Source organism: Hyperoodon ampullatus (genome assembly GCF_949752795.1).
Source record: "Hyperoodon ampullatus genome assembly, chromosome: 19".
Classification (NCBI taxonomy): domain Eukaryota; kingdom Metazoa; phylum Chordata; class Mammalia; order Artiodactyla; family Ziphiidae; genus Hyperoodon; species Hyperoodon ampullatus.
Window position 1 is genome coordinate 55,606,769 of NC_136932.1, and position 13,428 is coordinate 55,620,196.

General features: G+C 49.7%; 1 protein-coding gene across 2 annotated transcripts; it reads left to right on the top strand.

Moving 5' to 3' along the window:
• Positions 1 to 1,644: 1,644 nt before the first annotated feature.
• Positions 1,645 to 13,180, top strand: MKS1 (MKS transition zone complex subunit 1; the record flags this gene model as incomplete). Of its 2 annotated transcripts, XM_079725696.1 has the most annotated exons (18): positions 1,645 to 1,739; positions 2,153 to 2,262; positions 3,625 to 3,695; positions 4,171 to 4,326; positions 5,359 to 5,456; positions 5,629 to 5,757; positions 6,019 to 6,123; positions 6,564 to 6,672; positions 7,206 to 7,262; positions 8,335 to 8,377; positions 8,635 to 8,700; positions 10,197 to 10,267; positions 10,618 to 10,687; positions 10,787 to 10,894; positions 11,571 to 11,704; positions 12,122 to 12,204; positions 12,291 to 12,388; positions 12,496 to 12,601. In XM_079725696.1, 18 exons carry the CDS (start codon positions 1,660 to 1,662, stop codon positions 12,585 to 12,587), a joined length of 1,680 nt encoding a protein of 559 aa, XP_079581822.1. In that variant the 3' UTR covers positions 12,588 to 12,601. The 2 variants fall into 2 exon arrangements, with proteins under 2 accessions (XP_079581822.1, XP_079581821.1); XM_079725695.1 differs by lacking the exon at positions 12,122 to 12,204 and having other exon boundaries at positions 1,660 to 1,739; positions 12,496 to 13,180.
• Positions 13,181 to 13,428: the final 248 nt, after the last annotated feature.

Below are 13,428 nucleotides of genomic sequence, written 5' to 3' on the forward strand. Positions count from 1 at the left end.
ATTTCCCTGTGCTGTAAAATATATCTCTGCTGCTTATTTATTTTATACATAGTACTTTGTATCTCTTAATCTCATACTGGTATCCCCTACTGGTAAGGGAGTCAATAGACCCCTTGAACTCTGCTCATGGATCCCAATTTTAAGAATCCTGACTTATACCAGTAAATAAGGAGAATAAAAATCTAGTTTACCTGTATAAAAATAATTCAACTATGGTTAGACAAATAACTTATAGTTCCATACCATGTGGTACAGTACCTACTTTGTCTATGTCAGATTGACTTTGCTATAAGTTTGATTTGGTATAAAACTAAACTGTTGGTACAGGATCCACCTTTATCATTTGCTGTTCATGTGGCACAGTGTTGCCTATTCACAACTTTAAAAGAAAAAATTAGAGTGGCTTTTCTCTTAAAAGCTAATATTCTACCTCCATGGTTTCATCTGTTGAAATAATTATTTCCCAGATTGGCAACTGTGTGCTCTTATAGAATAAATTGGTAGGTGAGAGGTCGTGAAGCAGAGTGGAAGGTGTTCAGGCTTCAAAAGACAGACCTGGGCTGCAATCTCAGCTCCTTCACCAATTACTAGATTTCAACCTTCAAGCTCTGGCCTTCAATAACTTCATTGATTAAATGAGAAAGACAAATACCTACTTAAGGGTTTCTAGGAGGGTTAGGGACAATACAAACAAAGCACCCAGGCTGTATCAGATCTTAAATAAATAGGGTTATTGTTACGGTGAGTCCTTAGTGTTACACAACAGCAGCTTTGTTGCTTAGGGCTCCCAATGCCATATAATGAAACCGGCATGAGATTCTTGAGTTCATGGGACAATTGCCTACTCTGTTGAGGAAGCAGCAAATGTCAAAGGCTGAAAATTGTTGACATCCCCAAGGTGTCAGGGAGCTAGACTCAAGGTTATGGTGTGTCCTGCCTTTGGCAGTCCAGCGAAGCACGTCTTCATAATGGCATTTTGTTGACTTTTCCCAAGGCCAGTGAGGTATCTAAGGTGGCTTAAAAATCCGGAAATAACACACGCAGGGGAAAACCCAGTGCAATAATGACATCTTTTCCTTCCTTACTGTTAGCTTCCTTGTTTCTTCTTTCTCTGGTTCAGTGAATGCCAGCACAAGGATTAATAAATCTTGACATTTTTTTTGTCTTCTTCCAAGAATATATTTTCATGTCTGGGTAACCGTCATCACCTCCCCTGACTCCTTTGGGAAGAATGGGTGCATTCTGTGAGTCACCTCCACCGATTAGGAGGCCAAAGTTTCCCAGGATTCAGTGGGAGGCTGTGTCGTGTGGTGGAAAAAGTAGTAGTTGAGAACTCAGGACGCTTGGGTTTGGTGTCCCTCACCATTTCTCTCTGAATCTGTATAAAAGTATAGCGCTGCTTTAGTTTCCTCATTTGTAAAGTGCATCAAGTCTGGTCTTGGGTGTGAGTGAGCTTTGTTCCCACTCAGGATCAGCGGCAAGCCCGCACGTGCCCCAGACGAAGCGTGCGCCGGTACCTACGGACCTGCGCCTGCAGCGGGCGGGGCTCTGCCGCGCCGCGTAGGGAACCGGGTTCCCGCCTCCCTAACCCAGCGTTTCCGTTGCCAGGGGAACTGGGGCGGCGCGCTTTCCGGCGCAGTCGCGCGCAGCGTAGCTGTCATGGCGGAGACCGTCTGGAGCACCGACACCGGAGAGGCCGTGTATCGCTCTTGGGACCCTGTGCGCAACCTCCGCCTCCGGTAGTCGCATCACCCCAGAGCCCCTTGCTTTTATGCTGTCAGATAATTAGAGCCTGAACTTCACTTCTTGTTTGCTGGGACCCTCCCTTGCGTTTGCAGTCCTGACCGCTGTCACCTCGTCTCCCCGCGTCTCCCTCACTACCCGGCACCCTCTTCACTCACAACTTCCAGACCCACCCTTTCAGGACCCTGCCCCTCCCAAGCTTCTCGAGGCCCTGTGTCTCCAGTACACCCTCCCATCGTCTTCTCCTTAGGTCCCCGTGCCCCACTCACATCCCCTCGGTTGCTTACACCCCGCCACATCCTTGGTAGCCGTACCCTCTTCTGAGTTTTGTTTCCCCATCTTTGCTCTGCGTTCATCTCCTGGTTGAGTGTATTGTAACGAGTATTTTGGGCTTCTCTTTTCCTGGCAGAGTCCACCTGCAAAGAATCACATCAAGCAGCTACCTCCATTACCAGCCTGCTGCCCAGCCCGGGAAGGACCTCATAGACTTGGCCACTTTTAGGCCTCACCCATCCACCAGTGGGTGAATGGTGGTGATGTGGCCGCTTGGGGATCTGGGGAAGGGCCTAGGGCGGAGGTTACCTCTTAAGACAGAGTACCCAGGTCTACAGTCTGAGAAAAGTATAGAGAGGTTGGGTTTATTGTCCAAGGTCATAGGACTGGTAAATGTTGAAGCCAGGATTTGATCCCAGGCAATTTTAACTACTACATTATGTTGTGTAAAATTGAATAAGGCTTGATTCCTGCCGTCAAGATGCTGATCCGAATTGTGGTCAAATGTAGGGAAATAGCAAATACCATACTTTAGATATGTTATAAATTTGCCTGTCAACCTAAATACCATTTGTGGCATTTTTTTTCTAAGAGAAAATATCACTCCAAGCTTGAAACATACAACTAAACACTTTTTAAAACAGCTTAAAAATTGGGGTCTGCTTGGAAAATGTACATATTAACACCATCTGTGTTCTAGCAGTTTTCCTTCTCTGGGAAGCCAGAAAAGTGAGGAAGAGAAGACAGTGTGTTTGTGTTAGGTCACTGGTCTCCCTGCTTTTGTTGTTTCTGTTCAAAAATATTCCTGGGGGGCTTCCCTGGTGGCGCAGTGGTTGAGAGTCCGCCTGCCGATGCAGGGGACACGAGTTCGTGCCCCGGTCTGGGAGGATCCCACGTGCCGTGGAGTGGCTGGGCCTGTGAGCCATGGCCGCTGGGCCTGCGCGTCCGGAGCCTGTGCTCCGCAACGGGAGAGGCCACAACAGTGAGAGGCCCGCATACCGCAAAATATATATATATATATATATATATATATATATATATATATATATTCCTGGGCAAGAGTGTGAGCTGGCAGGTTGTGAAGCACGTGTCTTTGAAAAAGGCATACTCAGCTAGGAGTGTGTGTATTAGATTTGGTTCTTTCAAAAAAAATCAGTTATACGTCTTTCCTTTTCTCTCCTGATACTTGGTCTCTTAAGGTTATAGTGTTTGTGATTCTAGAAATATGGCTTCAGGAATAGTGAAGATAAAAATGCCACAGTTCCTGTCTAGCAAATGTAGGCAGTTGGGATTGAGGAAGAGCTATTCAGCCTATATCTAATAAATTTCAGCTCTTGACACTGAATTAGATCAAATAATTCCTGGAAGGCATGACTTCCTTTTATTCAAATCAGAGTAGTGATTAAGACTTCTTGGGTCCTAATCTTGGCTTCTACACATATCCACAGCCTCTATAGAGTAAGTCTAGAGTGAGTGCTTCATAGATCAGTGAACTCCAACTGGTTTTGTGGCAAATATAAGAGCAGGGACTTTGCTTGTAATCAACCACAGAGCAAGAAGTGGTGCTAGTTTGGCTCAAACATTTGACTCACTCTGTTGTCTTTGGAGGTGGACACCGCCCAGAGGTAGATGAAGAGGAGGAGGTCGTGATTGGGTGGCAAGAGAAGCTCTTCAGCCAGGTGAGCCAGTGTCCCTCGTCTGCTCAGCCTGCCTCGCCCTGGTCCACCTCCACCTGACTAGTCACAGGGAAGGATTCTTGATACATATTTTGCTAAACTGATTTCCAGAAAGCTTATAACAGTTTATACTTTCCACTGTTGTGCTTATGGGGTCAATGGAATATAGTGCCTGCCACTACCCAGTTTTATAATCCTGGGTAAGACACTTCTCATCTCTGGGCCACATACCAAAATAGCAGAATTACTGTTTTGGTATGTCAATTCTGTAACAGCAGAATTGAATTAGACTATCACTGTGGTTCCTTTTAGCTCTAACATTCGTTGGGTCTCCTGTCCTCCATTAGTTTAGATAAACGACAGTTGGCTATGAGAACATGTCACATTGCATCAGCTCTATAGAACTAATTTGACCAAACTGTTACAGGAACAAAATTTGACATATTCTCAGTAGAACTTTGTTTCCTTGTGACCTCAGTTTGAAGTAGATCTGTACCAAAATGAAGCAGCCTGTCAGAGCCCTTTGGATCATCAGTACCGCCAAGAGATTCTGAAGCTGGAGGATCTGGATGGCAGGAAGAACCGACGAATCTTTACCTACACTGACTCTGATAGATACACCAATTTGGAGGAGGTAGCATTCTTTCCCAAGCACCGTAGCTCCCTTCACCTTTGTCTCCCCTAGCTTTCCGGCCTCTCTGTGTGTTAACTCAGAAGCCTGTTAAGGGGATACAGAGCTTCTGGCACCCAAGCTGGAGTTGGTGGGCACAGTCTGCGGGTGGTGTGGCTGCTGCTCCCTGCTGCATCTGCTGGAGGGCCTGGGGGAGCCGGCAGTGTCTCTAATGATAGGCTTGCAGCCTACAAACTGGGAGAAGCAGCCACTGCGTTTGACTTCCTCCGTGCATCATGAGATCAGACAGGTGGATGGAGCCTAGAACCATCTAGATAAAATTCATCATGGATTCAGGCAAAACTGAATATATGGGTTTGAAGAAGAATTCAGTACTGCGTGGGGAATGGCTTATATCCTCAGTTTGCCTGTGACAGCATACCCTCAGGGACTTGGTTTACATTGTCTTCTTAGATTTTAAACTCCTTGAGGGAGGGGAGTGCCTATATTATCTGATGTTTGTCTATGACCTTGTAGATCTCTGCAAGGAGCCAGGTGTTAAGTGAATGTTTTTGAAAGGTGGATGCTTATATCAGGAAAGCTGCGGGTTGGTAGCATATAAAATTTGGGTTGTCTGTTTTGGTAAACAAAAGAAAATTACAGATAGTGTTCTGTTACCCTTGGGAGGGTTTTCCACAGAATACTTGTGTTACACTTCACATCTTCCAGCCACCTAGTGACATCAACATCTACCAGGCAGACTCACCATACTTTTTGTTGGGGTGTGTGTAGAGATTGCAGGCTCCTTTTAAGATTAGCATAAATAAACTCATTTCTCAAGGATAGTGTGCTGCTGCAACCTTCAGGCAAACCAAGGCTTGGTTGGGCTCTTCCTTGGGCTGTTTGTGCCACTGTGCCCGCCGTTAGCATGGCTGTGAGGTGGCCATGCTCTGAGGTTCAGGTTCTGTGTGCAGTTTCAGAAGGAAGACTTCCCTCCAGGTCCTTGGTCCTGCACGGCCCTGAGCAGGCTTACACTGGGCTGCTCTGTTTTCCCAGCACTGTCAGAAAATGACCACCGCGGCCAGCGAAATACCCTCATTCTTGGTCGAGCGAATGGCAAATGTCAGGCGGCGACGGCAGGACAGGCGAGGGATGTGAGTGCAAGTGTGTACAGGGCCGTGGCGGCCTCTGTGGTCCGTCGGTATGCCCACAAACTCGAGCGTCCCATCCCGCAGCGGGCCTCCACCTTCGTGTGCTCCCCTGAGCTCCTCCTTCAGGCTGTTCGGGGAGTGCCAGGGAAGTGACCCTTCCTGTGGTGTCTCCCAGGGAGGGTGGCATCCTTAAGTCACGAATCGTCACCTGGGAACCCTCAGAAGAGTTCATCCGGAACAGCCATGTCATCAACACCCCTCTTCAGACAATGTACATCATGGCAGACCTGGGTCCCTATGGAAAGTGAGTGAAGCTTCTTACTGCCCAGCTCAGACCTTCATTCTCTTCTCCTGTCACTAACCATCTCTCTCCTGTTACAGTCATCCCAGGTATGTGGGAGGGAGGGATGTTTTTCCTTCTTTTTCTTTGGAAGGGAGCACTTCACCACGACAGTTCTCACTCCAGCCTGTGTCCTCTCCCCTGATGTGTCCCGAACACCTCTTCCTCTTTCCCTGGGGGTGGGGCAGCAGTCTTGAACCCTGGTGTTAATTCCCTGGTTTCTAGGCTTGGCTATAAGAAGTATGAACATGTCCTCTGTACTCTGAAGGTGGACAGTAATGGTGTGATCACAGTAAAACCTGACTTCACTGGCTCCAGAGGACCCTACAGGTGAGAAGAGGAAGAAAGGGATGGTGGAGACTGGCATTCCTTTCCTTGGCTTCACTTCTTGCCCCAAGTTGAGGAGATTCTCTGAAAGCCCTTCATGTGTTCTAACTTGTAAATTCCCAGCCAGTGGTCCATATTCTGTTCCAGGTCATAGACCCTTAGGACGCTGGGCATCCTGTTCTCAGAAAATATGCACCTACCCTGATTTGAAAGTGATACCTTCGTCAGTGTAGTTAAGTGAAAATAATTCTCTGTGCTGCTGCATGTAGGGACTAATCAAAACTGGGAGAGATGAACTAGCCAGGTCTTCTCCTCTGGGCTGACTGTTCCTCATCTTACGTCTTAGAATAACAGAACTGTAAATCGGCTCATCCCTGGGCTGGGTCTGGAGGGCCCCACCTCCTGTTTTCTGAGTTAGTCCCTTTGTGGCTTTGACCTTACAGAATCGAGACAGACGGGGAGAAGCAGGAGCTGTGGAAGTATACGATAGACAACGTGTCCTCCCTTGCACAGCCTGAGGAGGAGGAGCGGGAACAGCGTGTGTTCAAGGACGTAAGTGCTGGTTCATTCCGAGAACCAGAGAGCTGGGAGCTGAGGCCGCGGTCGAGGTTGGGTCAGCAGGTGCAAGGTCTTGCTCTTAGTGGCCTCCCCTGACTTGGGAAGCACTGCTGACATATCAGATATAAGGTTTCAATCCTATTATAAGATCATAATAATAATGGCCATTTATTTGAGCATTTACCATGCTCTGTGCTAGGCCCTTCACATACTTTATTTCATTTAGACTGTACCACAAGCCTTTGAGGTGAATATTTTTATTATTGCCACTTTATAAATGAGGAAATGGAGATCAAGAAGCTAAGCAGTCTGCCCAAGGTCATGTAAGTGCTAGAGTCAGGTTGGTCCCAGACCAGTGGACTCCAGAGCCTCTGTGCTTCACTGTCAGATGTCAGTGTCTGGGATGCTTAGGCCTCCAGCTTTCTGTGGCATTTCCCACTACTGCTGCTTTTCTCCCTCCCATGCAGATCTGAACCCTGATCTGGCTGGGGTCGCACCTTGAGTTTCAGTGTGGTTTTTTTCCTCAGCTCTATGGCCGGCGCAAGGAGTATCTCAACAGCCTTGTGGGCACTGACTTTGAGACGGTGAGTAGTTGGGTTTCCTGCAGCTCCGCCAGCTGGGTTTCTGTAGCCAGAGCATTCTGACTGCAGCCGAGTGACAGTTCTCTCCTCAAGGTCCCAAAGACATACTCTTCAGTGGAAAAAAGTAAAAAGTAACATTTAGAGTATAGTCCTTGTTATGTTTTAGAAGCATTGCGTATTGATATAGAACTGTTAATGCATAGGAAAAGGTCTCAAAGGGCACACACCCTATGGGTGGCTTTCTCTGGGGAGGGGGTGGGATTGGGAAATGGTAGATGGCTATTGGGTGCTGAGAGGGACATGTCAGGAATGTTTACTTTTTATTCTCTAAACTTAGGTGGTTTTGAACTTTTATCAGTGGGAGTGCATTCATGTATTACTTTGTAATTAATTTTATAAATAAATATAAAGATGAAAAGTGTCTTCCTTACTCTTCATGTAGATATTTTTCCTAATGCCCCATAGAGAGGGAGGGGTGTCATTTCTGTTTGTCAAATAGTTGGCTCTTAAAACAAAGGAGTTTAAGTCTGTAGTTCTGTGGTCCTATTCTTTATCTTCTCTTCTTCCAGGAGTTCCATTTCTAGACCTGGAAACAAGGAGAGAGTTACCTGGTAGCCTCCCTCTCTCTCTCTAAAAAATTAACTTTCACTATTTTTGTGTTGTATTAGCAACAGATTTTCGGTGTTAAAACGTTAGATAAGGTAGATACACAAATAATTTAAAAAGGAAACTTGCTAGTTTCTTGACCTCCCTCTAGAGGGGGCAGGGGTCTCAAGCCTCTCGCTGTACGGCGGCAGGCAGCTGTGGATGCTTCTCTCGGCCATTCTTGTAAATTCCCCACACTTTGTTGCCTTCCCCACCATTTAAATGAGGTGCTTTTCCCCTTACATTACACACTTTTAGAAATGAAGGAAGCAGATTTGTGGAGAAGTGGCAGGTGGGGAGGAAGCGGGATTAGTCACACACCTGGATCTGACGTCCAGCGTCAGGTCCTCTGGGGATTTACGGGCAGGCTGGAGGAGAGGTGTCGCTTCCCTCAGACCTCCTGATCTGTCCCCACTTCTCTCTACCTCAGACGGTACCAGGTGCCCTCCGGCTCTTTGTAAATGGAGAGGTAGGTAAGTGTCTTACCAGACAGAAGTCCCTTGATGCTTGGCAAGTGCCAGATTTAGCTGTGGAGTAATCCTCCCCGCCCTAGTAGAGCCCTTGGGTTGTCCGCAGCACTCGGGAGACTCGGGCATGTGTCTTTCCTGGAAACACAGAGAGTTCCTGGCCCTTGAGGGACTCGCTTCCACACGTGGGTAGGCCCTTTAGGACTGGGGCGGGTGTTAAGGGTGATAGGAGGATAAGCTGAAACAGTTTCCTGTTTTCTTAGTTTCAGCTCAAGGCTACGAGTTTGACAATCTTTACGTCCACTTCTTCGTGGAATTGCCAACTACTAGTAAGTAATATGCATAAGTCTCTCTTTTTACCCGTTCTGACAGTTTTCCAGAGGCATTCGGTCAGACTTCCTTCCTCACTCCTCCACTGAAATTGTTACTATTCTTTTCAAGGTCATAGATCACTTCCAAGTTGGGAAATCCTGTGGTGACATGTCTGCCTTCACCCTACTTGGCCTCTCAGAAGCATTCGCCACAGCTCACGTTCCTCACTGAAACTCTCCTCTTGGCTTCTGGCTCTGTGCTCCTCTCTTCTCTCTCGTTGGTGGCTCAGCGGCCTTCCTGGCTGTTTCCTCATCTTCTGTTGATCTAAAACTATTAGAGTATCCAAGGCTGGGCCTGGCCTTCTGTTACTCTCTCTCCACGGTCTTTCCAGGTGGCCTCATACATCCTGTGGCTTCAGTACTGTTTGTATGTCTCAGACTCCCAGATTTCCCTCTCTAGCCTTAGCCTCTCCCCTGAACTCCAGACCCATGTCCACCTACCCCTTTGTCGTTCCCGTTGAACGTGACCAAAAGCTTCTTGATTCCCCCTCTTGCCTCACACCTGCCCTCATGGTCTTGCCCATCTTAGCCGAATGGCAATGTCATCTGCTTAGTTTCTGATACCAGAAACCTAAGAGACACCCTTGATTCCTCGCTTTCTCTAGCTCCCTACCGCCATTCATTCTATCAGCAGTTCTTGTCCGTTCTGTCTCCAAAAGATGTCTTGAATCCTCTGTTCTCTCAAGGACCCTGGGTCAAGCCACCATCATCTCTTGCTTAGGCCAAAGCATTAGGTTTCTGATTTATCCTCTCGCTTCCTGTCTTGCTCCCTCTTACGTTTCATTTGCCACGTACACCACAGCCTAACCGAGCCTTTAAAATGTCAACCAGTTGTGTCTCTTTTGAACTTAAAGCCCCAACAGCTTCCCTTCCCACTTAGAGCGAAATCCAGACTCCATTCCCTGAACGAGCTGGCCCCTGCCTATCCCTCCCTTACAACATTGCAGTTGTAATTTCTGTTCTTGAGCAGGCCAAGTTCATTCCCACCTTAGGGCCTTTTCAGGGCCATTTCCTTTGTCTGAAAGCTTTTGTGTCCTATCTTTGCACGACTGGTCCTGCTTTAGTTTAGGTCTCAGCCTAAGTGTCACCTCTGACTGGTGTTCCCTCACCACCCCGTCTAAATGAGCCTCCAAGCCACTCAGTCCCTTCACCCTGTTTTATTTTTACTTTAGCATTTATTACGACTTGATAGTCTTTTGTTGGTTGGTTTGTTGTCTATGCCCCCCTCCCACCCCCAACTGGAATGGTAGCCCCATGAGAGACAGGAAGCTTTTCTATCTGGTCACCAAGATGTCCCCAGTGATCGGTCATAGCACATAGCAGACACACAGTGAATGTGAAATGAATGAATGATTGCATGAATGAGGGAGTGAATGGAGAAAGGAACTTTGTCTTCTACTCAACTGCTTGCTTTCCTCCCCGTTGACTTACTCTATGTGGTCTTTGGTTTTCAGGCTGGTCAAGCCCAGCGTTCCAGCAGCTCTCAGGAATAACACAGACCTGTGCCACCAAGTCCCTGGGAATGGTAGGGCAACGAGAGGGGGCACCTAGAAGGGAACAGGACTGCCCGGGGGAGGCCTCTGGAGATTATCAGGCTAACGGCCTGGGGGAGATTCCAGAGCTGGTCCGGCCCTTCTCTGTGGGCTCTGCGGGGATGCCTGGTCCAGGGGTTCCCTCTGCCTTTTTGAGAGAGTGGTAGCAGCTCGGGTTTGGGTGTCCCTTCACCTCTCAGCCTTTTATTTCCTACCTGGGGTGATAGTTTTTCTTTTTCCCTTGGGACGGTGACCTTGTCATTGGCTACAGGGAAAACAAATTCCAGGTGAGCCCTTGTCCACCCCATGACACCGAGTATAAAATAACATTCCTCTTTTTTAGCATAATGTGGCTTACTTCTCCTACCCGTTCACGTTTGAGGCCTCCTTCCTCCACGAGGATGAATCTGCCGGTGAGTGGCCCGGCAGGTGCTCGGCCTTGGGGCCCCTCAGACAGGCCCTCTCCTGGTGAAGGCCTCCCGTGACCTGGCCGCTTCTCCCCCTTGCTGCAGGTGCTCTCCCGGCATGGCCTGTGCTCTACTGCGAGGTCCTCTCGCTGGACTTCTGGCAGAGGTACCGCGTGGAAGGCTACGGGGCTGTGGTGCTGCCTGCCACCCCAGGTGACCTCTCATCCCTGCCCTGCACGTGGCCCATGTGCCCTAGCTCCTAGAAACAAGACTAACACTCCAGAAGCTTCGACCACTTCCTGTGAGGAGTAGGGATGATTGGGAGTTAGAAGCACTTCACTTGCAAGATTTCCTTGCTCCTTTTGAGGGAAATTTCCCCCTCTGTTAGGGACAGCTGGGTGAAATGACAGCTAACTGGGAAGTTGAGCAGCTCGGGGCTCTGCTTCCGGCTCCTCTGATCTGACTCGTGGCCTTGAGGGAGCAGCCGCATGGCAGATGGGCGCTCAGTGGGTGTGTATTGAGTGGATCAGCATTCCTTTTGAGATAATAGCTGCTGTCTTCTGTTGTGCGCCAGGCAGTGTGCTAAGTGCTTCTCGGTCAACTCTCCCCATCGCTCTGTGAGGCGTAGGTGTTATTAGATGAGGGGAATGGGGCTCAGAGAGGTTGAGAAGCTTGTCCTGGTGCCCGGGTTACAACTGGCAGAGCTGAGATCTGAATTTCCCTCTGATTGATTTTCAAGTGGGTACCCTAAACCACGCTGATGACCTTCACCAGAGGTCAGGCCATCACCAGACCAGGTGTTTTGGTGGTGGCGAGGCCCGTGTCATTGCCAGGAAGGCAGCAAGGGACCATGTGCCGTTTCCGGCCCCGTTCTCCTCTTGCTGCACAGGCTCACACACGCTGACAGTCCCTACATGGAGGCCCCTGGAGCTGGGCCCGGTGGCTGAGCTCAGGAGGTTTTTCATTGGTGGCTCTCTGGAACTGGAGGACCTCTCCTACGTGCGGATACCCGGAACCTTCAAGGTGACTTTTGTCTTTGGGGAGACTTCATGCTGGGAACTTATGTCCGTGTTTCTTCTGGAGTAGGTGGAATCTGGGTTAAGGACTCTTAATGGTTCATTGCTTCATTATTGCTTAGTCCCTTCCTTCCTGTGGCTTAAGCGGGAAGTCTTGGCCACATCTTGCACCAGGTACAAACATCACTGCTATCCTAGGAGAGCTCTGGAAAATAGTACACTTAGAGGTTTCCCCTGGTCCCTGTCGGAGTAACTGGCCTCTCCTTCCAGCCCATCCCTGAGTCCTCAGGAATCTGGATGTTGGGATGAAGTTTCCCCAACAGAACTGTTCTCCCCAAGAATGGGAGTAAGAATGGGAGTGAGGCCACTGTGGTGCCTGGGATCTAGGAACCAACAGAAACCTGACGTTAACTGAATGCCACAGGGGGAGCGTCTGAGCCGCTTTGGACTCCGCACAGAGACCACGGGCAGCGTCACCTTCCGCCTGCACTGTCTGCAGCAGTCCAGGTGAGTGGCCTTGGCCCTCCGCCTTGGGGCTCCTGATCCCGAGGGCTGCAAGAGCAGCCATGGCCATGTGGTGGGCTCCCCCGCAGGGCCTTCATGGAGTCAAGCTCTCTCCGGAAGAGGATGAGGAGCGTGTTGGACCGTCTGGAGGGATTCAGCCAGCAAAGTTCCATTCACAGTGTGCTAGGTAGGCTTCCCCCCACCCAGTTCCAGCCACACCCGCCTCCAGCATCCACGTGGGCCCCATTTCCCCCACGCCGTGGCGGCTGACTCCTGTGTCTGCTTCCCTCACAGAAGCCTTCCGTCGAGCCCGGCGCCGCATGCAGGAGGCCCGAGAAAGCCTTCCCCAGGACCTCGTGAGCCCCTCGGGAACCATGGTCTCCTAGCTCCCTGCAGTCCTGGCCCGCCGCGCACGAGGACAAGACGAGTGATAGCCAAGGCCTGGGCCCTCTTCGTCTTTCTGATTAGAGACCCCGCTGACCTGCTGAGAACCGGAAGAGCTGAGAATCCTGGGCTGGCCACCCTGCCTGGTCTTTAGCTGCTGGGTGGCAACAAAGCCAAAGACCCTGTGGCCCCCATATGGTCCCCGTCTTCCTATGTCAGACACTGCAAGTGACCATCGCAACAAGACGGGCTTTTTGGTTTGAGGCCAGTTTCGGGTGGAAAAGCCCAAAGCTCGCTCTGTCCCCGACACAGCCTCCTCTCCGGCCTGTCTCACGGTCTCAGTGGCAGAGGACAGCAGTGCCACCTGCTCCACGCCTGCTTTACACGTGGAGGCCCGAGAAAGAAGGCAGGCGAGAGAGATAGTATACTCCTGGCCCGGGAACCCAGCCTGCTCTTCCCAGGGGAGCCCCCGCTTCCTGCTGGGGGCTTGTCTCTGTAGTAAATGAAGGCTGAAGGCAGTGCCCAGTCCTTGCTGCTAGCTAGCTGTCGTCTGTTACTGTGTTTTTTGTACATAAAACCTTTTTATACTGACTGACGTTCTGTCGGCTGGTTTTCCGCTCAGGTCGCTTTCATGGCCAAGGTTTCCTCCTTGACGTCGGGGCCCCTAACGCTGGTGCCCTTCCCTGCCCTATCCTACTCCACAGTGTTTCTTTCGATGCTCTAAACTCAGCCCCCAGGAGAGGCTTTAAGGTTAGTGCCAGCTGTGTCTTAGCAGCACTCCTCTTAAACATCTGGAGCAAAGCATGGGACTGAGGTCCAGCCCCTGCCCCCAGCACCACCCCG